The sequence below is a fragment of the Cetorhinus maximus genome, chromosome 5 (assembly GCF_964194155.1).
Source record: "Cetorhinus maximus chromosome 5, sCetMax3.hap1.1, whole genome shotgun sequence".
NCBI lineage: Eukaryota > Metazoa > Chordata > Chondrichthyes > Lamniformes > Cetorhinidae > Cetorhinus > Cetorhinus maximus.
The window spans coordinates 47,802,066-47,830,034 of NC_135883.1; the positions used below are offsets into that span (position 1 = coordinate 47,802,066).

At 40.1% G+C, this 27,969-nt stretch overlaps 1 protein-coding gene across 1 annotated transcript in view; it reads right to left on the reverse strand.

Moving 5' to 3' along the window:
• lmbrd1 (LMBR1 domain containing 1) overlaps positions 1–27,969 on the reverse strand; it is a 236,655-nt gene that overhangs the window by 27,295 nt on the left and 181,391 nt on the right. The window contains exons 12-14 of the mRNA XM_078541853.1: positions 27,641–27,745; positions 26,579–26,728; positions 8,653–8,737 (exon numbers count right to left, since the gene is read on the reverse strand). Of these exons, the coding sequence (XP_078397979.1) occupies positions 8,653–8,737; positions 26,579–26,728; positions 27,641–27,745 (340 nt within the window). The remainder of the gene's footprint in view (positions 1–8,652; positions 8,738–26,578; positions 26,729–27,640; positions 27,746–27,969) is intronic.

Here is a 27,969-nt window from a genome sequence, read left to right on the forward strand (position 1 = left end):
AACTGAGGTAATTAGAGATGCTTTGGTTGACTTTTCTCCCCACTGAAGTCCATAGAAATGATATTGCAAATTTTGTTGCAAGTTCAGTCGGATCTTCTCTTAGATATTCACTCAGATACAGGAGTGGCAGTCACTTCCATATGTGGTCTGAGCAACTTGTATTTAGGTCCATGCCATACTGCCCAAAATCTAACTACATAATAGCTGGAGCCAGGCATGTAGCAATAGTATTCCCATGATCTGAACAGCACAATCACAGTTATTGCACTTGTGCTGCTCAATCTCCCTAAAGGAGCACCAGGTGAGGAAAGGCCAGAGACTAATCACTAATCGCCTATAGTGAAACAGAGTAACAGTTATGATATTCACAGAGATTCAACTTGACTTTGCCTAACAATACAAAACAATGTACTATGCTTCCCCATTTCAATGGATACTTTGCTTGACTTAAACAAAATAATTTCTAAAGATGCCCCTGTATTTTAACCTCACTGCCTTTGCTGGACCTGACTGCTCATGGAGCCTCATGCTTAAAGCAGAGAGTAAGGGTTAAAGGTATTCACTCAGAATGGCGGAGGGTAGCAAGCGGTGTTCCATAGGGATCAGTGCTGGGAACACTGTTGCTCACCATTTACATAAGTGATTCGCACTAGGAATTGGGAGTACAATTTCACAATTTGAGAATGACGTCAAGGGCGGGATTTTCTGCACCCGCCCGCCGCCAGGATCGTGCGGTCCCGCCGCAAGTCAATGGACTTCTGGCTGGGGTGCCGCCTCGTCAGCAGCGGGTCCTGCCTGCGACAGGGCTGGAAAATCCTGGTCCAAGTTGTGTGATATAGTTAGTACTGAGGAAGAATGCAACAAAATACATGATGATGTGAATAAACTTACTGAATAGATTTTTTAAAAATACTTTCATGGGATGTGGGTGGCGCTGACAAGGCCAGCATTTGTTGTCCATCCCTGATTGCCCTTGAACTGAGTGGCTTGTAAGGTCATTTCAGATAGCAATTAGTCAACTACATTACTGTGACCACATTTCTCCAGACCTGCTGAGTTTTTCCAACATTTTCTGTTTTTGTTACATTACTGTGGGTCTGGAGACCGGGTAAGGATGACAGATTTCCTTCTCTAAAGGGCATTAGTGAACCAGATGGACTTTTACAATAGTTGGTGATAGTTCCATGATCACCATTATTGAAACTAGTTTTATATTCCAGATTTTAAAAAAATCTTTTTTGAAAAAAAAAGCTTTTCTGGTGGGATTTGAACCCATGCCTTCAGAGCATTAGCCTGGGCCTCTGGATTACTAGCCCAATGACATTACCACTACACCACCACCTCTCCACAACCGGTAAATGACAACTTAATTTCATTATAGATAAATGCAAGGTGGTGCATTTTGGTAGCAGCAATAAGGTGATGACAGATTCAGTAACACAGTTGGAAAATAGGAGTCCAAATGGGATCGAGGAAGCCATGGGATCGAGGATCGTGGCTGGCAAATCATTAAAAGTAACAATGCAGGTTAACAATGCAATGAAAAAGACACAAGAGGGATAAAATTGAAAACCTGAAAAGTTATATTCAACGTCAACCTTGTTTAGACCATACTTAGAATACTGTGCACAGTTCCACTCTCCACATTATATAAAAATATAGAGGCAATGGAGAAGGTGCAGAAATGATTTGTAATGATGATACCAGAACTGAGGGGTGATAACCATCAGGAAAGATTGAACAGGCTGGGACTCTTTTCCCTAGAAAACAGACAGCTCAGGGTGACCTAACAGTGGTGTTTAAGGCTTCAAAAGGGTTTAATGGAGTAGACAGAGAGATGCTTTCACTTGTGAGGAAATCCAAAACTAGAAGACTTTTATGTCTATGATTTATATATGTCTATTTTTATATCAGATAATCACTAATAAATCCAATAAAAAATTTAGAAGAAACTTCTTAAAGTTTCTTAAAGGTTAGACTGTGGAACTTACCAACACATGGAATTGTTGAGATGAATAGTATAGGTGCATTTAAAAGGAAGCTAGATGAGGGGGAAAGCTGTTAGCGCTAGACAAAGCAGGCTGGGGGTGGAGGGGGGGAGGCTTGTGTGGAACATAAAAACCAGCACAGATTGTTGGGCTAAATAACTAGGTTCTGTGCTATAAATTCTATTTAAACATCTTACTGACCTTGAAGCATTGCAGGAGCAAAGAAATTTAGTGTCCAGGTACAGAAATCACTAAAAGCTAGTCCACAGGTACAAGATGTAATCAAAAGGTTTTATAGAATGTTGGCCTTTATCTCCAGAGGGTTGGGATACAAAGAAAAGGAAGTTATGCTTTAGTTGTACAGAATCTTAGTCTGACTCCATCTGGAGTTTAGCCTTCAGTTATATCCACTGCACCATATGAAGTATACATTAGCCTTGGAGGAAGTACAATGTAAACTGACCAGAATGATACTGGGGCTTAAAGAGTTAAATTATACAGACAGGTTACATAAAACTTGGTTTGTATTCCCTTGAGTTTAAAAGGTTGAAGGGTGATCTAATTGAGGTGTTTAAAATAATAGAGGAATCAGATAGGGTAAATACAAATACATTATTTTCTCCAATGAGCTTCTTAAAACAATTGAAAACATTTGAATAGACCATTCAGGAGTGAAAACAGGAAGCATATTTTCACATAATAAGTATTGAAAATGTGTAAGTATTGAAAATGTGGAATTCCCTCTCCCTCCAAAAGGCTGTGGACTCTAGTTCAATTAAAATGTTCAAGATGGAGATCAGTGGATTTTGTTAACTAGGAGTAATATGGGATATGGAATAGAAGAGAGACACAGATCAGTTGTATGATGTGATTGAATGGTGAAACAGGCTCAAGGGGTTGAATAACCTACTCCTGAATTTGCGCCTTTTCTGGACCTGATTGGCATTCGGACTCTGTTTATTTTTACCCTTCTCTATTCACAGCAAGAAAGGAACCTAGGACTTCTTGTGTAATGAACAATGCCCAACAGATTAATGAATTGCTTATTATTTAGTCTATGGGCCAGCAATGTCAAAGCTAGTTATGAAAATTTTAACTATCTACTGTTCTTGTGCCCTTTTTAAAAAAAACTTGAAATTCACCATTGTTTAAAAAGTAACACATTTCCAAAACCTTTTCTGTGGAAAATTAAACTTCAAAACAGGACAAATGAATTATCAAGCGAAGAGTGGTGTCTGTGAAATAAATAAAGCTTGAACTTGCTAACTATTGTTAAGATGTCTACAGTAGGAAAAGTATTTCAGGGCATTACTTGGGATACTGTGAATGGTTATGATCCTAGACCAGACACCCAGGTTTTGGTAAGATTGGTTAGGGACTAATAAAATTTTGTTTAAAGTAAAAAAAGTCTGAGATTCAAGACACTTGCTAAGAGAATAAAGCCCAAGATTCCATGGGCTTTGAACAAACAAAAATAAACTTAATTGTACAAGGGCAAGAAGATAAAACAATTTACATTATCTATCTTACACTCTAACATTCAGGGTTAATATGAGGTACATGTGAATTACCAGGCAAATTGTAGTCGAACACATCATACTGCATAATAAACAGTAAATGTGACCAAGATAGAACCCACAGGTTTCTCAGCAACCTAGTCAGACTTCAGTAAACACTGTGAGTCAACTAATCTCATTGAAACTCTGTCTCCCCCATGAGGGGCTCCAAACTTTTCACTTTCATAGATCAAACCTTTGGAGCTTGGTGAAATCCAGGGGCAGTGCCAACCCAGTGAAGCTAGCTGGCTATTAAAGAGCTGAAATTGTGCCAGGAAGTAGAGGCTGGAATGCAGACTTGGAAATCCACAGGAATGCAGTCTCGGGAGGTGAGATTGAAACCCTGGGAAGGGTACAGTCGTTGAGGCAGTCTGAGTTGGAGTGGCATTGAGAGAATTCAATTTCTCCAACTATAAGAAGCTATAAATGGCTCCTAGGGCTTCTCCTGAGCCCTAACCCTTTCCAGCATGGAGCCAATGACTTTCTGCCACCTTCTCAGCTCCCCAGAACTTCTTCTGAGCTCTGACTGCACAAAGCTATCAGGCGAATCCTGGGACTTCTCCTGAGTCCCAACTACACAGAGCCAGCTAACAGCAACACTTTTGCTGCCTGGAGCTTGCTAACCGAAGCACCTTTTCTGTACGGCCTTTTCCCTTACTGCAGAACATTCACTCCCCCAACAAACTCACAAATACATTGAAACCCTAGAACTTTCTTAAGCTCCACCCATCTCCATGATGACGTAGCCTTCCAGGGCTTACTAAATACTTTTAAATTAATTGTAGCTTTAACTCCCAAAACAAAACAACTCTCTGGACTGCATTTCTTTGCAAGCAGTGTCAACACTTCGTCTCCAATTCTCCAGCTAAGTAAACTCACCTGCTGTTTTATGATCTTACCTTTCTAGCTGTTAATTCCTTAATCAATATGACCACAATATTTTAAGCGTAATAGTCTTCAAGCTGCTTTAATAGCACTTCCCATTTTCCATAGTTAATTTTAATCTTCGCAGAACTAAAAATTACCTCTAAAATATTGCTATGACCCATGAACTAGATATTTATAACAAAATGTACGGTTAAAAGTACAGTCAACATGGTTTCAGATGCAATGCTACAGGTGTAGTGGTTCCAGGGCTCTACTAGCAACCCAGGGGTTGAGTATGCAAATTCCACCATGGCAAGCTGTGAAAATGAGTTCAATAATCTGGATAGTATCAAAAAAAATCAGGAACCATCAAGGCAGCATTCAACCGAGAATGACAAAGGTGCCTAATAAAATTGATGTCAGTCGAGATTAAAAGGAACCTTTCAGCAGCTGCAGTCATACCAACATTAAGGAGTACTGTCCCAGTTTTCAGAGGTCGATTACCACATTTACAGGACATCTCTGCAGGAGTTCCTTGCATAAATAGTTTTGGCCTAACCATTTTCAGCTGCTTCATCAATGGCCCCCTCCATCACAGGTTCAGAAGTAGGGCTGTTTGCTGCCTATTCTACAGTACTCAGCTCCAGCTTCAACTCCTATAATAATGAAGCACAGCATTGCAGCCTACAACAGGACTTGGGCAATATCCAGGCTGGGGCTGGCAAGCAATAGGTAGCATCTGTGCCACGTAAGTACCAGGTAACGACCACAAGCCCGAGCTTCAAATGGCACCACCACTCCTAAAAGCCCCATCACATAATCTGGTCACCACAAGTGACTAGAAGTTGAACTGGTCCATCATATGGGTACTATTACCAGAAGAACATGATAAAGGCTTGGTATTCTGCAACAAGTAGTTCACCTTCTGACCCCTCAAAACCACTCAACCTTCTACAAATTAAGAGCAAGGTGGAAAACTCACCACTCACCTGGATGAACAGAGCCCCTAAATTCAAGAAACCTGACACCATTTAGGAGAAAGCAGTTCAATTACCAGTCTCTGGACTCAATATCCACACTTCCATCACTGAAGCATTGTAGTCATAGAATATACTATCTGCACAATACACCGGTCATTCACTAGACTTACTTTGTTGGTCTCTCTGTCTATGTGGCCTCTACCACCAAAAAGGACGAGAGTAGCAATACCATGGAGACAGCTTTATCTTCAAATTCCACTCCAAATTACCACCATCCTGACTATGGCCAATGTTATCGTTCCTTCATCTGGTCCGAAATCCTGAAATTCCCAATTGAACAGCATTGTGGGAGTACCATCACTTTAAGGACTACAGTGGATTAAAGAGAAGGCCCACCAACACCTTCTCTGAAGAATAAAGATTGGCCATACCAGCACCCACACATTCCTAAGACAAATCATTTGACTATAGAATGAGATAGTGGTAATTTTCAAAATAAAATTGTTATCTGACTGCAGTCCTCCAATTCTCCACAATTTGCTTTACTCAGATCTCCCATATTTTAATTATGACTAGAATTCTTCTTCAAACAAAAATATGCACTTATAACTAAAATGAAAAAAACTTGCATCATGAAGGTGAATGCACCGAGGAGAGGACGATAAGAAATAGGATATACAGATACAGACATGCACCTTGTTATGGTTAACATTAAAGTAGTTATCTGATCAAAGGCTGTGATAACACTTTGGAAATCACTTAATGGTACATCAAACTGGTCAGTTTATAAACGTACCTACACCATTGCAGGTCACAATGAAATAATTTCTTACGCTTGGAAGACTAAGTTTGAGATTTTGAAAACAACTTCAATAAAAAGTGTGGCCATAGATATTTGTAACTGTTTTCTTTGGTCATGCTAACCCAGGCTAAAAACAGGATTTTTAAATTCCAATTTCTGTTAACTTAAATACATAGAACATATGTAAATGCCAAAAAGAGGAATGCTTCAACGATAAATACTTAACCTTAACATAGGGGAATTTAAAATGCAAATTAATTTTCTTTTTTTATCACAAGTAGTTGCAAGATTTGAGCATTAACATCAAACACTAAAAATAGCACATCTTCAGGAACATAAGCAGATTTGAGTTCTAAGATTCAATGTTGTCAAGATTATTCAGAAGAGGGCTCATTAAAGATGATACAGACAAAATTGTTCATTGTGGCAGTTTCAAATAGCAGATGACACAATTTAGAAAAGTAATTAAGAAGTTACAAGGAGGAAGGAATGTTGGACAGACGTTTGTATAATTTCTTCACAAAAATTACTTCTAAATGAAAAATACTACTGGTCACCACGGTGAATTATATAAATAGGTGAAGTGCTAAGCAGTTGTGCTTCTGGAGAAAGAAGAGGCTGAGGTGAAAAGCTGGGTAGTTCTGATAAGAGGTCCATCAACGCTTGGCAAATTTGTTGGGTTGAATTAATTTTGCCATTCCTAAAAGTTTTTCACCTCTTACTGGATTCATGCAAGCAATGTTTTATTCAGATTATAGGATTGAGGATCATATTCAGGGTAACTGAGGTCTAGATTCACCAAGATCTCAATTTATCAGATAATTCAATCACACATATTCTATATCAGTACTTAAAAGCTTCCATCGGAAATGAATATACTCAGCCTAATATTACTGACTAATAGAGATCCTGGCATTCCTATCAATGTGATAAAGTGATGTCGAGTTCTAGATCCACAAAAGGTTGAAATGTATTGCTCCTATCCTCCCTTTTGCCATATACGTGCTCTGCTTCAATTTCCTTATAAACTGCATAATTCCCCGTGAAGATAAATTACCAGTCAGTGCTCTTACAAAATAATAAAGCCACGCTGATGGGCAGTCTTGTCTCAGTACATGTAAAACGGTGGCCATCTGTGATTTGTGTTTACTGTGGATTTTTACAAATAAGATGGCTGTTATTGAGAAATTAGAGAAGGTAGAATAAATATATCAAGAGGTGAACAGTCTCCCACCTACATTTAAAGTGAGATCCTTGAAGTCATAAAATTTACTTTTGACCATATTATTGCAGTTCAACAAGTTTTAAAAAGGTTATTCTGTGGATAATGTAATTGCAGAGCACGGGTTTAGACAGTTAAAGGTCTTGGTCCCAATGGAGTTAGCTTTATGGGATATAGAGAGAGTTTAAAAAGATAGAGGTGAGCAAGGTCACGGGAAGAATAAGGATCTTAACCTGAGGCACTGGAGGCCAGGAGAGAATGTTGGTACAGTCAGTACAGATCTTTATGCAGACAGGATACAGACAGGGACAAATTGAAGTTTACAAGAATTCGAGGATAGGAAACCAGCCTGTAGGATCTTGGAACAGTTGAATCTGGAGGCTACAAAAGCATGGATGAGGGTTTCAATGGTAGATATGCTGAGTTAGGAGCTGAAGTTGCTGTTTCAGGGGTGAAAGTAGGAAGTCTTTTGTGTTGGGTTGGACATGGGGGTCAAAAAGGTTGCCTACAGTGCGGTTCAACCAGAGAGAGTGGCCAGGAATGAAGAGTCAGTGACTAAGTGTATAGAGTTTATAGCAAGGTGTGACGATGGAAGCTTTGATCTTTCCTATGCTTAGCTGGAAGACACTGTAGCTCATTGAGACTGGATGTTGAACAAGTAATGTGACTGCACAGAGAAAGTGAAGGGGTCAAGCAAGGTGCTTGGAGAGGGGGTTGGGGGAGGTGGTATGGGGGAGGTTAGAGTTAATGCCATGTGGAAGCTGACCCATGTCAGTAGATGAGGCAGCCATTGAAAGATCTTTGGGGGACTCCAAAGATAATTTGGAGCAGTGGGGCTGGGAAGAGAAGGCATTGTTGGAGATTCATTGTCTACAATCAGATAGGCAATAGTGGAACTAAGTGTGGCAGTCCTACTGAGTTATACAATAGAGAGGAAAGAAATGGTTGTGACCCACCATATCAAAGGCCACGCAATAATGCATCATGATCAGTCATCTTACAAAATGTCTTTTAGATCTCAACATAAATGGCTGAAAAGCACATTTTCAGTAGTAGACAGGAAAATGTTTGTGAATGAAAGTTATAGTTAAATAGCAACATTTGGTAGCTCTGAAAATATTCTGTCACTGTAAAGTTTTACATGGTGTTTTGGCTTTAATGTAAACTCTTCAAGTTTGTCTGCTAAAAGGCTAAAGTAAGATTGCACAGTAATCTGCAAGAAATTGTATCAACTCACCTTCAGGCGCCTTTGCATCACACATCCTTGTCACCAAAGTTGCATTTGAATTCTCTTGTCTTGAGTCAAATGATGTGTGGTTGGCCTGGAAAAATATACACACAAAAATACAAATATTATTTACTGTGTTTAGATAAAGCTTACTTGCCTTACATTTATACATGAACACCATTTCTGTAATTCCCCCCACCCACTTACAATTAGGTCAAGACCCTCGGGCAGTAGATTTTTTTCATAAAGTGAATGGTCCTTCAATATTTACATAAACTAACCCTGTTATTTTACCAGACCTTGCTCCAATAGGAATGGGCTGTGGTTCAGTTCCTCAAAATTATTTTTTAGTGGACTAATGCAGATCATCAGTGCACCTGCACATGTTCAAACAGGTGACTCAACATGTAAAGTCGACTAAGCTTTGTGCTTAAACTAAGGATTTCAGGAAGTGGGAAATTTTTTCTTCCCCCATCACATCGCCTTTGTAAAAAATGATAGAAATACAAACGCCAGTAATCAGTGGTTACAATTCGAGGATGAAAAATGGAAGCAAACTGAGCAGCAACATCTCTGTAATGGCTAAAGCTTTTCCATTTACTAGTTTCAACAAATAGGAACAATGCTAACCTGCAATTATCTTTCGTCTTACTCTAATCAGTTTAGAGTTCAATGATGCTCAGTGAATAGAGACTGCTTCCAAATGAAATGATTTGTGCTATGAACCATAGTTTAACATTATGAGCCAGTACAATAATTTGGACATGGTACGATCCTGATCCATTTCACAATAATAAATTCAGATCATATCATTTATAGTGCAGCTCACAGTCAGTTTTGTCCAAAAATATATGAAACATCATTGTCCCTGTATTAACATGCTTTAGAAAACTCTTGACTGTAACTGATGGCAATAGTTTTATGTCTGCTACCTGCTGAAGAGAATCAACTTTGTGATGAATGAATGTCAAAATGTTCACTTCGCACCCTTGAGTTCCACATTAAACACAACATAAGGCTTCTAAACCCCGGTCTTTGGAAAAACAACATTTTTTCCCACTGTGCAACTAAACTCCCAATCTTCATTTTTTTCAGAAAATTTAGATAAGAGGACTAACTCAATAATTTTACATTGAAATAGTTCAGATGGGTTATTTTCATAATAATGGTCAATTTTTCCAAGGCCGAGGAGCCCATAGACCTTCGTAACACAGGAACTGGTCATTCAACCCGTTGTATCTGTGCCAGGAGTTGGCTAGAGCAATTAGAAACTAATCCTACTGTCCAATTGATCTGTAGCTCTGTAAATTTCTCTGATCCAAATGTGTTGTGTTGGAAGCTTCAAATTCAAAATTGCACCAGCTAAGTAATGAATGCACATGCCCAAGCAGTCTTAACAAATGTTTGAAACAGAATGCAGAATAAAACTTCAGACAAGTTAAAAGGGAAGTAGAGATTAATTAAAACCAAAGCATGTTCATTTTTTTGTAGCTCAAACCAATTAAAATTCAACTTTATTAAAAAGTCACACTAATATATTTTTTTAAAGCCCAATATTACAGTCAATCTTTTCTACAAGTAGAATGATCTGTACTAGTGACCTTGAGGCTTGTCAGTGTTCATTTATCACCAACACACAAGATTTAATGATGTGATAACGTCAACAGAAGCTGCACTTCTAAGCTTCTGTGGCAGATTGCTTTATTTCAGAGCAACACTGTACCATAATAAAATCTTGCAAACATTGCTCCTAGTTGACACTATCACTCGTTTACCAGGTTGTGACGAAAATTAGGATTTAATTATATCTAGACAGTAAGGAACAATTCAGCTGGCAGTCAATGATTTGATTAATAACTGCCTTGATAAAACAATTAAGGTAACATGCGAGATCATTTAAAACTGGTTAAAACAATGACAGATCAGACCTTTTTGTCCCTGCCTATTAAAAATGTGCCTTGCATATGGAGAAAAAATTGTAAGAAGAAAGACAAGTCTTCAAAAGATATTAGTGACACACACATATTGTCTAACGATAGCACAATATTTTATTCAATTTATCACAACTATACATAAAAAATTATGTTAAATTTCCATCAAGAAAATGGATAGGAACAGATATTTCAACAGGAGACCATGAAATGGAAGCTATTTTCTAATAGAAAAGCAGCCTTCAATTTAGCTGCAACACGTGTTTAATTTTGAAGAGGAAAGATATGGATTCCAAGTTCATTCTAAATCACAAATTTTGTGCATTAGGCAACTTAATCAAATTCAATCAATTCTTCTCATTTATACAGTAAGAATATTGAAATCGTAATGAATCATTTAGTCATGTATCAGCATACTCAAGAATTCATAATTTTCATGCAATTAGAAAAGTTAATATTTCCTAGCAATTTTCTTGTATTAATAGAACCTCTCTGTGTAATATAATTAGTTCCACTGCTTAATGTACAAATTCAGATTACAAGAGCAGCCTGTCACAAGGGAGGTTAAGAGTAGTAGTTCACGTTCACAATTTGGATTTAAAATAAAATGCTACTTTTTCCCTCGACCTAAACAATCACTAACGAATATAAAACAGACTGTTTCGTAGGATAGGATTTGAATTCTAGCATATAATGGTTTTAAAATTCAATTCTAATTAAGGAACTTCAAATAACAGGTCACAGCTACTGATTCAAACATTTTAGGTACTAAAGCATAAATGAAGAAAAAATAAAAAGTAGTATCTATCCCACAGGAGGAACATCAGCCACAACAGCTATACTAACAAAAACAAAAGAAACAAACAGATACTTTAACATGAATAGTCAGAGCTAGATTATACAAAGACAAAATTACATGAGACTCGAGCATGGTTCCAGATTAGAAGGAATTTCTGTCCTCTCCTCTGTGCCCTCCCTCCCTCTTCTCCTCTACACAAAATCAGAATCAGGCCATGGATATACGGATGAGATTTTCAGAAAAAAAGCAGTTAACATTTTGAGGACACTCTTGAAGAATGATTTGATGACTATCTGGTTGGGAAAAGGGTTGAAGGTGACAGGAAAATAATAGATAATCAAATGCGGTGCGAAACAGGTTGGTTGCCGAGATGTACAGATGTGTATGTCATGCTTAGGCAACAGGTGTTGCATTAACATGCAGAATATAAGTTTGGAATATTCTGGATTTTTACACAATTTTCATTTTGGCCAATAGGGAGGGGTGGAAAGTGCTTTTTCTCAGAACAACAAACGAGTGGGATTAATTCTCTGCCTGCAGCATCTGCCTTAGAACAATATCTATTTTTGTTCATTCTAGGAATATGAGCATTGCTGGCAAAGCCAGCGTTTAGTGCCAAGCCCCAATTTCCCTTGATCATGTGGTGTACTGCCTTCTTAAACTGCTGCAGTCCAACTGGTGTAGATGCACCCACCTGCTGCCCTTGCCCTTCTAGAGCCCGGTGGACTGTATCATCAGAATTACTCAGGAGGGCTAACATAGAATCAGCCTTGACATGCATATTCTTCCCAGAGACCTTTTGCAATCTAATCCAGCATAGGTCATACTATTATGTTCATATTGATTGAAGCGATTTTGGTTGCAAATTTGATTGAGGTTCAGTGAAAGCAAAGTCGGAAGATCAACTTTATTACACAGTTTTACACTGCCTGGCCTTTTACCCACATATTATATGTTCAATTTAGTTCAAAGCCCCATTTTTCAAAGAACGGGCGGTCTACTGATATTTTATAAAAGTCAATTTAATATTTGAGAATTGCCCCTCATATAAGAGAAGTAAAGCAAATATACATCCAATACAGGTGTCCTTGCAGATGTAGCTTGTCATCAGATTGAGTAGTGCAATATGCGGGAATCCAGGGGATAACTCTCCATTGGCTAGAGTCATACCTAGCACAAAGGAAGATGTTTGCGGTTGTTGGAGGTCAACCATTTCAGTCCCAGGATGTCACTGCAGGAGTTCCTCAGGGTAGTTTCCTAGGCACAACTATCTTCAGCTGCTTCATCAAAGACCTGCCCTCCATCGAAAGGTCAGAGGTAAGCTTGTTCTCTGAGACTTGGAGAGTGTTCATTTGCAACCCCTGAGATAGCAGCCTGTTCCTGCGTGCACCAAAATCTAGACAACATTCAGGCTTGGGCTAAGTGGCAAGTAACATTTGTGCCACACAAATGCCAGGCATTGATCATCTCCAACAAGAAAGACGTTCATGGGCATCACCGATACTGCATTCCCCACCATCAACATCCTGGGGATTACTACTGACCAGAAACTTAACTGGACCAGTCATATAAATACCGTGGCTACAAGAGCAGGTCAGAGACAGGGATTTTGAGATGAGTAACTTGCCTCCCGACTTCCTAAAGCCTGTGCACCATCTACAAGGCACAAGTCAGGAGTGTGATGGAATACTCTCCACTTGCCTGGATGAGTGCAGCTCCCACAACATTCAAGAAGCTCAAAACTATTCAGGACAAAGCAGCCCATTTGAATGGCACCACATCCACACCTTAAACATTGACTCCCTGCACCACCAGCCATTCACAAGATGCACCACAGCAACTTGCTCGGGCTCCATTGACAGCACCTTCCAAACCCGCAACTTCTACCATCTAGGAGGACAAGGGCAGCAGATGCAAGGGAATACCACCACTTGCAGGTTTACCTCCAAGTCACTGACCATCCTGACTTGTAACCATATCACCGTTTGACTGTTGCTGGGTCAAAAACCTGGAGCTCCTTTTCTAAAAGCACTGTGGGTGTACTTACAGCATAGGGACTGCAGCGGTTCAAGAAGGCAGCTCACCACTACCCTCTCAAGGACTTTTCGGGATGGCCAACAAGTGCTGGTCTTGCCAGCGATGCTCATATACCATGAAAGAAAAAACATCACAGCCTCCAAGGTTATGAGAATATCACAAACTACTGAACAAAGCAAGCATCTACCAAAAAAATTGATGAATACATTTTCACTTAATACAACTCTCCCCAATATACAACTGTGCCTCTGGAAAGGTCTCTGGCTAAGGCGTTTCCAACTGATCTAGTTTCTTGGAACCATTACATCATTTACATTCATGGAACTCTTGCTACAACTTCAGAATGACTAGGTGCATTCAGAGCAGAGCTAACAATATTAGGCCAATTTTTCCTCCCACCATAGTTAAATCACCCGGAAAAAATGATCCACTTTTCCCATAAAGCAGCCTAGCCTAGAATTAATAAAATTCCAACTACAACAGACCAATTGTATGACTAGCAGCTCTGGGACTCAAGCACCATCTGGCTGGGAGGCAGGCACTTTAGTCTTAATATCAGCCCCATCCCCAAGGCCTCAAGCTCAACAAAACTACAAGTACACAATAACCTTGAAGCAGACAGTCTTAAGGCAAGGTTAAATGAGGAAAAGCTGTAAGTGTCAAAACAAATACAACACAGCAGTAACTGTAATTCTACAGGTAATTTTTTTTTGTCCTTTATACATGACATTGATCCCATCAATAATGTGTAACCACACTGCTGTGCTTGTAACAAGTGACGATGGAAAATGCTTCTTTATCTCAAGTGCGATTTTTAAGTTAAAAACTTAGGTTTAACCATTTGTTACAATCCCTGTGGGAAAATTGTAAAGCATAACCAAATTTACTGAATGGCCCCCAATGAAGAAATTACCAACAAGATCCTGCTTTTTGTAGCTTTTACTTTAATATGAACATGCGTTAATTAACAGGCTAATGATACTTCAAATAAAGAAGGTAAACTTCACTTTAAATAGTCAAGACAACAAAAATACCTCTTAAGCAACCATAAGCATTCACATCACTCCACACACAAATGTGGCACTACATAGCCACACAGTTCCACCATATGGTGTTCTTTATTCATGCAGGGTAGGTCAGGAGTCCTACCTGACAATAGCTTTCACCTTGGAGCTTCACGGGCATGATCATCACCAGCAAGGCACACTTATGCAAGCCTTCTCTCTCTCTCAGGTCACGGCAGTCCTGATGACATAGATTTCCAGGGTTCCTTTTCAACTGACCAACCAATAACACTCTGGTTCACGGTTAAGCCATTTCAAGGAAAGCCCCAAGCTCTTTAGCATCTCCCGAGTTATTCACACACCTTTCTAGGTTTTAGATCTTTTTATGCCAGTTTGCTCCTATTTCGTTTTCTGCTAAACAGAAAAACTGACCTCTTCCTGAGCATGATTTTCTTCTCCTCAAAATGTGTATGTTCTTCTTTCTGTCTCTTTCTCTTTGTGTCTTCATCTATGTGCTGATCGACTTCACCCTCCAGCTCCTCTGCTTGCAGCACTTCATTGTACCTGCAGCTCTCCTTTGTATCTGCCAGCCACACAGCTTCTTTCTTAACTTTCTTCCTGTTGGTACTACTTCCAGGTAAAGGGTTTCCAGCTCATATGGACCAGCATTTCTTATTACTTAAGAAAATTTGATAATCTGGCCGTCAACTGAGATATTGGAACCGCACAGGGGAAGATAAGCAAAGATCTATGGACAGAGATCCCCGTTGACATGGATTGGTTAATATGGCCTAAAGAGTAAGGAAACATTTTAAACGATCAAGACAATAGAGAAACTGACTTTAAGAGAATCTTAGGATGATTGTGGCCAGGAAAAAAAACCTTAGAGGTAAAACTATTCAGAGTCGGTAGTTGAGACAATTGAAGGGTAAGGAGAAATAATACTTAACAACGATTCACCACAAGATGGATACAGGTAAAGTGAAAGCTTGGAAAAGGCTAAATAGATGTATTACTGACTATATTAATGTGCCTGCGAGCTACAAAGAGTAAGGCCACAGGATTAACACCCTGATGACAGGCAGAGTTCAGTGGCTCCCAGAGAGAGCTGCCACTAGAAGTGAAGATAGTGAGCCATTGAAAGATAGGATAAGAAGATGCATTGCAGAGTTGTGTAGACAGCTTAAGGAATTGAGGTCCAACATGAGACAGCAGCAGGAGATAATAAACTGGAAGAAGTGGGGGTGCCTACCCAGATGGATTCAGATCAGGGAACTCATTTCACAGGGAGAGTCATTAAAGAAATGTGTAAACTTATGGAGATTAAACAGAAATTCCATATTCCTTACCACCCCCAGAGTTCAGGGATGGTGGAAAGGATGAACCGAACTTTAAAAACATCTATAGCCAAAGCAATTCAGGAGACAGGGAACTGCTGGGCCACCGTATTGCCCAGCATTCTGATGCACCTTAGGGCTACAGCAAATAGGACTCCTGGGTTCACCCCATTTGAATTGATGACCAGCAGGGCCATGCAATTACCTGAAGGAATTATAGTAGGAGGAGGGGATGTAGGGCCACTGAAAGGAAGAATACAGGACTATGTAAGGGAATTAAATAAGCAATTACATGAGTTGAAAGTTAGAGACAGACAGATGAGTAGGGACATAGAGGCAGATAAGTTTGAAGAGCAGCAGCGAAGCCCTCAGGTGGGGACCAGGGTAATGGTCAAGATGAACCCAGGATGAACTGGGTCCGCACCCAGATGGCACGGACCATATGAAGTAATTATGACAGGTGATACATGCACACTCGTGGATACGAAAACGGGAAGTAAATGGAAACATTATTCTCAATTAAAATCATATGAAGGAAGCAATGATAACCCGGGCAACGGGAGCCAATGTTAATGTTTTCGCAGGCTTGTGATCCTGACTATGGGAGTGTCAGCACTGACATGGGAAGCACCAACGGTCAAAGTCAATAATGACACCTGTCTTCACCCTGGGCAGTACGTACTACTTCCCCAAGGAGGAAGTGGGGAATGGATAAGAAAGCCCAACACCTGGATTACGGATCAAGTCACTACATGGACAAATCAAACGAACAATTGGGAACAGGACCCCCACGTGTGATCACAAAGAGTTATAAGAGTACTTCATATTTAACAGTACCAGGATAGCCAGTTCCATTGACACCACTCGAGTGTAACAACGGGAACTTCATGGGATGGTGGTACTTACCCAAGGGTAAGGACAATGATGAACGTACGCGCCCCCTACCAGTTTTTCATCAACAAGCGTTTGGATGTATCAAGAGATTAATATGACCGCCGGATGGACAGACCTACCTCACTTTGTTTGGGAACCTGGTCTTGAAGGACAATATTGACAAGAAATATGTAAATACGTAATAGATAGGCATGATTGTTATGATACACGGTGTTTCACTTTGACGGATATCAAAGACCCACTCAATGTCCAGATGTAGTAAGTCCCCCCACAGGTGGGATAGTCAGGATAGGAAAGTCGAAACCACTACTACATGATGTAATTATGGTCTCCTTGGAAGTAACATACAATATTTCGGGACTCCTACCAGTGTTACATACTACTTGTCACAGCCACCAGAATTCAATAAAATGGGCTAGAAGCCAACTGAAGAGGGTAGTTAAAGACTATAAATCTCGAATCATTCTGTGAATTACAGCAAAAGCACAGGCTAGGTTAAAAAGAAGTATACCAGGCGATATTGGAGGGCTATTTGGGAGTGCCAATTCCATGCTTAATTCAGATCAAATCCATGGCTTAAATGATTATGCCTCCTGGGTGGCCGCTGAGACTGCCCGAGGGTTGCACTTCAGTAAACGCGGGACAGGATATGCCCTGACAGCCGTGGAGCTACAAGGAGAAGGTCTGCTACGGATCCTTAGGCAGACTGCAGACGGGATAATAGGCAGAGTCGAATTACAAGCCACAGGGAGGGTATGCAATATGCTAGTGCGCGATCTAACTGATGGGGTAAAATCCGACATTGAAGATATCAGGTTCGGAACAATTCCCGAACACATGTTCGAGTCAGTATACCAATTAAACCTCATAAATCTATGCAAGGAGCAGCATGAATTGGTGATTACACAACCTCAAGGTGGAGGGGAGGATGGAGTTATAAAATTTATCATGGCCATTCCCCAAGAACGTCAGCCAAACGGGGCTTTCCTGAACAGCTATAGGTTTGAGTCCCTAGGGGTAGTTAAAGGGGGGGGGGGGGGAAATGGCATTCCGCGTAGGGCTATGTGGATATATATCCTATGTAAAAAACATGGTACTGATGAGTACTAGAGATTGTTGTACAGAATCAAGAAATTACATTGTGTGCTCATGCCAAACGCTGGAGGTATTTACAAACACAAGCAAAGTTACATTCACTGCCTTACCGATTCAGGAAGCATTTAAGGCAATTCAGATGTCCTCAACTCCACGGTGCTTCATGACCAACGATGCTGAGTTTCTTTATGGGGACTTACTTTGTGCTAGCAACTCGAGTTTTTGCCTACAGGTGACCGATCCTTTTACTATAGGAGACTTCCATTTGCCAGGCAGAACCACAGGGTGAAGTTCTGATGAAGGGTCATATGGACTCGAAACGTCAACTGTATCCCTCTCCGCAGATGCTGTCAAACCTGCTGAGTTTTTCCAGGTATTTTTGTTTTAGATTTCCAGCATCGGCAGTATTTTGCTTTTATCATAGAACCACGGGATACTTATTTAGCCCTTGGTGGGTTGACACATTGTTCACTGATCAAACTCCTGTCAGAATAGCACGCCTAGCCATGCAGGAAACCACAAGAATAGCTCAATCGTATGAAGAAGCTTCTAGAGAGCAAATTGCGAGGGGGCGTGTGCAAGTGGATTCAGCCACCCAATCGGCCAGGAGGTTAGCCCAATCAGCTACTTCCTATCCTACAGCCGGAAGATTGATGAATTGGTGGTAGACTGTTAGAATGGGTCTGATGATAGTCACAGGAATCATGCTCTTATGGGCTATCGGACTCTGCTGCTACCAATGTAAAACCTTGAAAGGGACTCTCCAGGCACAGACAGCAACAAACCAAAGGTGCGCATCAATTCCCCGACCTATGCATACTCCAAGGGAGAAGATAGGAGAAGGGAAAGTTAGGTTATACAACCAGGTGGTTTAGGATTCCTCTGGCGGTCTGGACGACTGGCTACCCGAAGGACCAGAAAAGGAATTCTTAACTTAAGATGTGGCCAGCTTGGGCTTTGCCAAGGGCTAAAAGGGGGAACTGTTGGGGGTAAATTAAACATGCTAAAAGAGAATACAGTAAGAATTTACTGAAAAATCCCTAAAATCTCCAGGCAGACATGGCTGCTAAACATATTAAGAGTTGAAGATTACCAGGTGAACATTGCACAGCCTTGAGTCAGACTAGAGACAAAAGTAAGACATAAATTAGATTAAGTGTACTCCCCTCTCACATAGGGAAGGGGCAGATGGTTTTAGCTTAGATATGGGAAGATGAACAGAGGACAAAGAGGGGGCTTTGATGAAACAGAAACAGTCTTGAGTTGTAAGAACCAAGGTCTTTGCGTACGTGTTTTAATTCTGATTGGATAATGTAATTATGTGTACATCCTTTAGAATAATTGGTTAGCAAAAGCACATCTTTATGTACTCAATAGAATAAAGTTAGTAAGGAACTGGTGTGTCAGTTACTGATTGGATGTATTCAAATGTATTATGATAAGAAAAGGTACAAAAGTAGTGAAATGTGATCAATCAGGGAGCTGGGTCTTCATTCTTAGGAATGATTGCAGCTCCTTCGCATATGCTTGAATAAAACCGGTTAAAAGGAAGCCTGAGTCTCTGTGGTCGTTGCGGGATCGGAGAGCGTAACATCTCCTCTTCAGGTGGCACCTCATAGGGACATTTGGCCAGGCAAGGGCACCCTCAAGACAAGCACTAAGAGAATCCACAAGGGTGAACAGTTCTATAATTGGATGTGCTGCTTTATAAAGATGTTCTGTGAAGGTTTTTTTTATTGTTCATTGTCAGCCAAGGGCACATTGTGATGGGGAGTGTGAAATGGGGGGTGATAATGCTAAATGGTTGGGATGGGAAGCTACTGAACTGAGGGCTGCTGGTAGTAGTAGTAGAAGCCAGAGCCTTTCCATTTACTCTCTCCTAGTCTGCCTACTTACACAGGGTCCAGGATGCCGCCCCCTGTTCCTCTTCCCTCACTGAGCTTCCACGCTTTGCCTGTTCTGTTCCATTTCCTAGTCATTTTGCAGCTCAGGAGGCACTGCAACACCTGTCCTCATACCTGTGTCAGGGAGCCCTCTCCTCTCCCTGACTATAAAAGTACTTTCAAGAACCCAGCCCAGTGCTTGCACCTACTGTGTCTAAGCAAAATTTACTGAAAAACACCTCACCTGCAGCTTATGGAGTGGCCCCTTAATTAGTACAGGTTCAGCTCCCAACTTAGAGGTGTCAGCTGTGGCTCAGTTCATAGCACCCTCGCCTTTGAATCAGAGGGTTGTGGGTTCATGTCCCACTCCCGGAAACCAAGAACTGTGATTGTACTCGAAAGAGTTGCAATCTGTGACTGTTGATAACTCGAAAGAGTTTCAGCTCCCAACTTGCAGCTGCAGGCCTGATCTTAGTCGAGGTGTGTGGCCTGGACCTGCATAAAATGAGTTTCCAATCCTGGAGTCACATCAGCTAGTTTGGTTTTGAGATGTTAGGATAACGGCCATTCACCGTCTTCCCAGTGCTACGCAAACAAATTTCTAGCCCTCAAATTCTTTATTTCCTTTTTTCTAAGTCTACAGACAAGTTTGGCATTAACCAACTCATGCCAATTTTGGTGATGCTTTGTAGTGTTGGCTTTGGCTCTAAACCCAAGTTCTTCAATTGAAAAGTTATAGCATTTAGGAGCAGGGAACCTGAACAACTTAATACTTAGGCCAGTGTAGAGTGCCAGTCTTGACCGATAAGATCCAAACAAAAATACTTTGTGCAGGTTGAGGCGCACTGTCCACCATGTAGGAACATAAGAAATAGGAGCAAGAGTAGGCAGGCCATTTGGCCCTTTGAGCCTGCTCCACCATTCATTATCATGGCTGATCTGATTACAGTCTTAATTCCACTTTCCTGCCTGTTCCCCATAACTGACTCCCTACTGGTGTCTAGCTGAACGAACGTTAATGTTCCTTCATAGTTCTCAATCAGCTGAAGCACTTGGAGAAACGTAACTATGCAAATGTTGCATTGCTGTAGGATTACCATGATTATCATTACAGATATACTTTCTCAGTTCTTGTTACATATAATGTCCCGCCTCTAAAAATAAAATGATAAAATGATGGGAAACATTGTGCGCTAAGAAGGAAATGAAGACAGGCCACCAATCTCCTGGGACAAATGAAACAGAGACACATTATTTGTGTTGCTGTATGCCAATAAAACCCATAAAACATTTCCTGAAATGGCAGCACTGTTTTTCTCTGGTTAGCTGACAGTTCTTCAGAAGTTGGAGCAGGAGTGTTTCAATATTAGTGAGGGGCCCAACCCAGAAGTAATAATATTGTGTACATTGCATTAGAGAAACTTAAAGTTTGCAAACAAGAGAAAATGTTGCAAACATTCAATCAATTTAAATGCGTTCGAGGCTTTTGCTGAACATTAACTTTAGATATGGCTGCTTGATCATGTAGATTTCACTTCCACCAAATTAACACTATGCAACAGAGTCCACACTGATCATTTTTTAAAATAGTTCGCCCTAAACCAAAATTGATTTCATAAAATCATTTATGAACTTTAGAGATACACTTTGCAAAGATTTGCAGGCAATACTTAAATATAACTCAGCATGACTGAATTTAAACAGCAAATGGAAACATTTTCCTGGTTCCTTTTATAAAGAAAACAAACAGTCTTATGCAGAGGGAGAGAAGAAAGAGAAGAAATTGGGAAATGTCACAAAGGGATCTTGTGCAAAACATTTGGTGAAGAAAAAGGCCACACATCCATCATACTATGTGCACATGGGCACTGAACTCTTAAAGGGATCATGTTCTTAGCCTACTTCATTTAACAAGAAAGAAAGAGGGAAAAGTCATTAGGGTCATCAACCCAACTTCAACTGCTGACCATGAACCATGTGAAGAGGACATGAGGAGGTTTCAGAAGGATACAGATAGGTTGAGTAAGTAGCCAAAATCTGGCACATGAAGTATAACGTGAGAAAACGTGAAGTTGTTCACTTTGGTAGGGAGAATAAAAAAAACAGTATTACTTAAATGGAGAATGATTGCAGAACTCCGAGGTGCAGGGGAACACCTCGATCAGGTGTTCTCATGCATGAGTCACAAAAAGTTAGTATGCAGGTACAACAAGTAATCAGGAAGGCAAATGGAATGCTATCCTTCATTACGAGAGGAATTGAACATAAAAGTGAGAATATGTTATGCTTCAGTTATACAGGGCATTAGTGAGACCGCATCTCGAATACTGTGTGCAGTTTTGGTCTCCTTATTTAACAAAGGATGTAAATGTGTTGGAGGCAGTTCAGAGGAGGTTTACTAGATTGATACCTGGAATGAGTGGGTTGTCTTACGAGGAAAGGGTGAGCAGACTGGGCTTGTTTCCACTGGAGTTTAGAAGAGTGGGGGGTGATTTGATTGAAGTATAAAAGATTCTGAACGGTCTTGACAAGGTGGACGTTGAAAGGATGTTTCTTCTTGTGGGTGAGTCCAGAACTAGGGGGCACTGTTTTAAAATTAGGGGGTGCCCTTTTAGGACAGAGATGAGGAGAAATTTTTTCTCTCAGAGGGTTGAGAGACTTTGGAACTCTCTGCCTCAGAAGGTGGAGGAGGCGGGGTCACTGACTAACTTTTAAGATGGAGGTACTTATATTCTTGTCAGGCAAAGGAATCAAAGGCTATCAGGGGTAGATGGGAATGTGGAATTTTTAGTACAAACAGATCAACCATGATCTTAATGAACGGGAGAGCAGGCACGAGGGTCTGAGTGGTCTACTACTGCTCCTATTTCGTATGTTCATATGTGGCCCACAATCTAACCTATTTAACATCCTGGCAAAATGTTTTGCAGACTTTCTCCTTAATCTGGAAATGGCAGAATATCTTTAGTATTTTAGCTGTTCAAGCTAATTTAGGTGGTTGCAATCTCTCAATCTTCAACATCTATACTTTTCCTATGATCTACAGTTCTATTTATAACCAAGTCTCTTTTTCAAGGAAATCAATGAATGACATTAAATGCTTTTGCTGGCAGTCTTCCCATGACCACAGGGGTATGCGCGTCAATGTGCCATGAACTTATTTACTCTCACCTGAGGCTTGTTAATTTTAAACATCAGTAATGCATGCTTAGTTCAAATTAAATATGCTTTACAGCTACATTATCTGTTTCTCAGCATTTAGAAGACACTCACTCTGACCCCAGCCTTCTTTACTGAAAATAAATTCAGTTATAACAATCTCTCTTCATAATTTAGGGCTCCAAGTCTTCCCTGAAATCTCTCCAACAGGTCAATGTCATTTTGAAAATCACTCAGCAAGGCCAACAACTTGGCCTGAGCAAGCACCTACTTGTCCTTTTGCATAATTTACCTCTGCTTTGGATGTGTCTCTCATGATATCCTGCGAGTGTCACAGCTGCACTGCAGAAATGCCAGCAGCCACTGAAAGGGTGCTGGCTGACCAATATGCGTCAGGCAGCCAGGCACTGTCCTAGTTTTTGGAGGTGGGCGGGCAGTTGAAGGGAGGATTCACATTTTATGATATGCTTTAATGGCAACTTCCTCTTGGTGTCCATTTAGATTGGGTGCTGTGCAGATGGAACACTGCCAAGATGCTCAATGCTGCACTATACCCACCTAACCTAAAGAAAGTTTGAGAATAATTAGACTAGCGAATAATTCGGGCACAGCTTTCCCAGTTCCCTTTGGGTTCCCCACCCGGAGTGTGCATCTTGGTTTCTTGCTGACCCGTGTGCCTGATTTCATAGTGAATAGGCACTCAATGTGCTGAATCGCATTGCGTGCCTGGCTTTGTGAGAATGACTTAATATTTTCAAATGCGATTTATGCAATAATCTACATAAGATTAGAATAACCTGTTAAACGTAATAAATCTCCCCAAGATGCAACCTAGTACTTGTTAATTGATTCACATTGACTGAAAACTCTCTGACTGATGCTTGCTTGCATCTTTGTAAACCATCATTCACTTGAAAATAGAGACATATTACCAAAGCTTTATGTCTTGCACTCATCAGAACAAATGCGAGAGAGCCAAATTTCAAACGGGCACAACAATTTTTACTACAGGAGAAAAGGGTGCTGATTGGTTGGCACTGCGACTCTGAATGTTCGAGGTGTTGCAATGTGACCCTGAATGTTCGAAGCGTTGCAACACGACCCTGAATGTTCGAGGTGTTGCCTGGAGAAAGCAATGGGGAGCTATGGGCTGCTCAGGCTCCCAGAAAACTAAAAAAAAAGTCCAAGGCTTGAACATCTGCCCTTTGTTTGCAGAGAATGGCTCCCTGCATATGAATGTTTGTCGCATCTGTCAGCTGTAAATGAGCTATGTTATGAGCTTGACTGATTATCTTAAATTGGTTGTTCGTGTAATTATTAGCGCACTCAGGATTGTTCAGCAAGTGTTGTCCAATTGCAGAATCAAATCTAACAGTTGACATTTTGTTTTGAGTTTTGCAAGCGCGGGCTGGTCTAGCAGGGTCTGTACTCTGCCTATTATGAACAACCGAAGGAACATGTTGTTTGATCATCCAACCGTTGGGACATGCCTGGCATCACACAGGCACTGAAATTCATACACTATGTATCTCAATCGTGTGGTAAGGAGGACATCTTTTTAGACTGGCAGCAGCATCCTGTCAGTGGAAACTACCACTTGCCAACTATATCGTAGCAGTGTGAAATGGCTTGCTTAATCTATTGTTCAAATTTTTGAGAAACATTGCCTTTTCTAGGGCAATTTAAGGTAGACTTGGCACTCTTCAGGTCTGAAGGTACTTTGGCCCATTTGCGAGTTTGTGCAATACACAGATAGCAATGATCTGATCAGGATAGCTTTGATGCACTTTATTTCTGTGTCAAGTTTGCAAAGTGAGCAAATGGCTAGAGCCCTATGCATAAGATTGCTGTTGAGGCCAATCTTATAACATGTGGAACTATACGAATCCCAATGTGTATTTTGACAGTTGGCTTGCAGCAGGCAGTAGTGGAGAACCCACTAGTGGTTTTCTCAACTAGCACGTCAAGGAAAGGGAGAGCATTAGACTGCTCCACTTCAAAAGTGAATTTAGATGTGGGATGGAGTCGATTAAGGTGTGTAAGGAAATTGTTACATGCAGCTGCAGATCCAAAGATCGCGAACGTATCATTTATGTAACGGAAATATGAACAGGGTGGGAGATTAGGGTTCATTCTATTAAAATGCGTTTCTCATGAAAACCAGCTAAAACGTCAGTGAGCGTTGGACCTATGGATACACCATCTCTTGGGCATACATGGTGTCATTAAAACAGAACTCAATTTGCAAAGTTGCTAAGTTCAATGAATACAGATTCAGAAACCGGCAGCATGTATATATTGCTGTGATATGCCAACGTGACGCAGATGTCAATGGCTTCCTTCAGTGACATTTTTGTAAATAAGTTTGAAATGTCGAACAAGTACATAGGCAAGGTGTTGCCATCAATAAGCATGTCACATATAGTCTCTGTAAAGGTGAAGAAATCCTTCATTGCTTGCGTGGAAACTTCGCTAAGTACTAGCCATAGTAATTCAATCAACCATTTAGCCAATTCACGCTGCGTTATTGATAAAATAGAGTGTAACGGTACATCACTTTTGTGTGGCTTCAGCAGCCCATATATGCATGGACATAGTGAACCATGAGGACAAATCTTATCACGTATGTTGAAAGGCAGCACATTACTCTTACACAAGTCTAACAAATGTTCTTGTAGCTTGTTTTCGATCAAAGTTGTTCAGTCATGCTTGACGGCAGATCTAATACATACAAATTCATTCATTCATCATCTATACATTCCTTTTCCAATGAGCACTATTTTATCGGGGTGTTTTGAGTTATTCACTTCAAAAACAATGTGCATTAAGAACAAATTGTATTAGGAGAATACCAAATTACTAAAATTATAAAACCAGAAACCAAGAAAATGTTGTAAGTGCACATCAGATTAGTCAGTATCTGAAAGAGGAAGATAACCAGTTAATGCTTTGGGTGGGGAGTTAAATCAGAACTGGCATGGTCAGGCTAGACAAGTCATTTATAAAACTGCTCAAAATAAAAGACAAATATTCAACAATTTGTTTTTGTTTTAATATCTTGCAATCTTTTTGGGTATTTTTTGCTTTTAGTTATTCTTCCCTTCCCAAATTGTTTTAATCACTCCTAAAAAGGTACTTATCCAGTATATCTATGCCAGTTTTAATGAAAAGACTTAACAAAAATGCTTGACCCCCATTTCAAATATTGATAGACCAGTTGCATGCTTTCACCATTTGCTGCTTTTATTTCAGCAATTTAAAGTCTCTATACACACAGCTACACCTATGCAGAAGTACAGTTGTAGCAATCCAATATATTTAAATTGCAAATGAATTTTACCTTTAAAACTGCTTTTAATATTATTCAAGTCTTGCTTTGCTTAAGTGTGCACTTTTTGTAATGTAATTTTTAAACAACAACTATGGATTACAAAATTAGGCTGGGGGAAAAACTGGCATTACATCTCAACATTCAGAGCACTGTGGTAGGTAAGCTAAAACATTAGAACAACAGGGCATGTGTTAACATTGATGAAAGGCCAACTGAGAACTGTGAGGGGGAACTTCACTCTAGCTGATCACACTTGGAATTGTTTTAGGGTAGGGCAGCAGAGACCAAAACCTCAGATTCACTCAATTAGATGTTGTGATGGGGAACTGCAAGGTTTTTGCTCATTGGGTAGATGAACCAAATGGCCTCCCTCAACCACATTTACCTTGTGGTCTGACAGATGTCATAAAGACCAGCCAAGTCGAACTGGAATGATGAAAAGGATGAACGTATAATTATACTTACATGCTCTTGATACTTTTGACTTCCGTACATAACGTACTGGGGTGCAAGGCTGTAAATCATATAGCTCGTGTGTAGAACCATCAGCAGCAGAATCATGCAAAGAAAAAGAAGAGCTTGAGGCTGTGTTCGGCCAGGTCTAATCTTGTACAGCTATGTGCAAGAGATGAGAAAAAGAGAGATTTTCAAACCACCATATCTACTTGTTATTTATACATTAAATGTTCCTCAATGCCATCAGTACTACAGAATTCTTCAACATTATTCTGCACCACAAACATTTGAGATTATATAAAAACATACTTTGTGCACTTAACTAAAACAATGGTTAAACCAAATTGATACACCAAATGGAATGTTTCCATAAAATGCCAAAACAAACTGAAGAATTCACAATTTCAATCTAACCATAAAATGTCATAATGGCATTCCAGGCCCGCTGAGCTCTTTCCTTAAAAAAAATTAACTTTTGAGCTAAAAGGCTGAGGCTAAGTACAGTAATAAAGGGACTTAAACTTTTGAGTAAGCTTAATACTATAGCATTAACTGGGCAACTAATCACACAATTTTCAAAGCTTTAAAAGGAATAGTTTTAGTTCATTTCACCAAATTCCCTTTTCCTCCAACATCTTTTTGAGTTTTATTTATTAAGAAAATATCCAGCTTAAGAAAAGATTTGCCGAAGTAGTGGTGATCTTTATGAAGGTGAAGCAACTTGAAGATATTGTAGTTACAACCTTGAACAAATGCCTTACCTTCCTTGTTAAAGCAAATCAGAGGCCATAAAACCTAAAATTATGACTTCCAGCATTGTTTACGATGCTCCACTATTTCACAATTACCATTTTGTCAAAAAACGTTAGCTGCTTGTACTGAGAGAACATAAGAGGCATGGCTCTTACACTGGATTTTATAGTGCTCTGTAGGCATAAATTGGGCAGTATAGCAAGACCAGTCATTCTTTGAAATTTACTGATAGGTTCCTAGTTTGTTCTTTTCATACTTCCCTCCCTCTTTCTCAACCCACGTGCAGACACACCCCATACCGCCAATAAGAGAAAATACCCTTATCCAGAAAAACCAGATGCCCATGTTTCGGATCCCAGCCATGGAAGTGAAGACTAGGTACATTGTGATGATAGCAATTAGAATATAGTCCAATGGGAAAACCTGGAGAGGAAGGAAAAGAAAGAATATGAGTTCTGTGTTTACAAAAATAAATAAGTTGTAACTGTAGTTACTTATAATCAAACTGCAGCAAAACAAGCAAAATAACAATGTTGTTATGAATAGTGGCAGGCCATTTAAAATCCATATTACTTAATGTTTCTAAATTTAGATTCTTGCCTTAATTGAGACTGTCACAAAACTTTTGATTGGCTGGATCTTTGGTA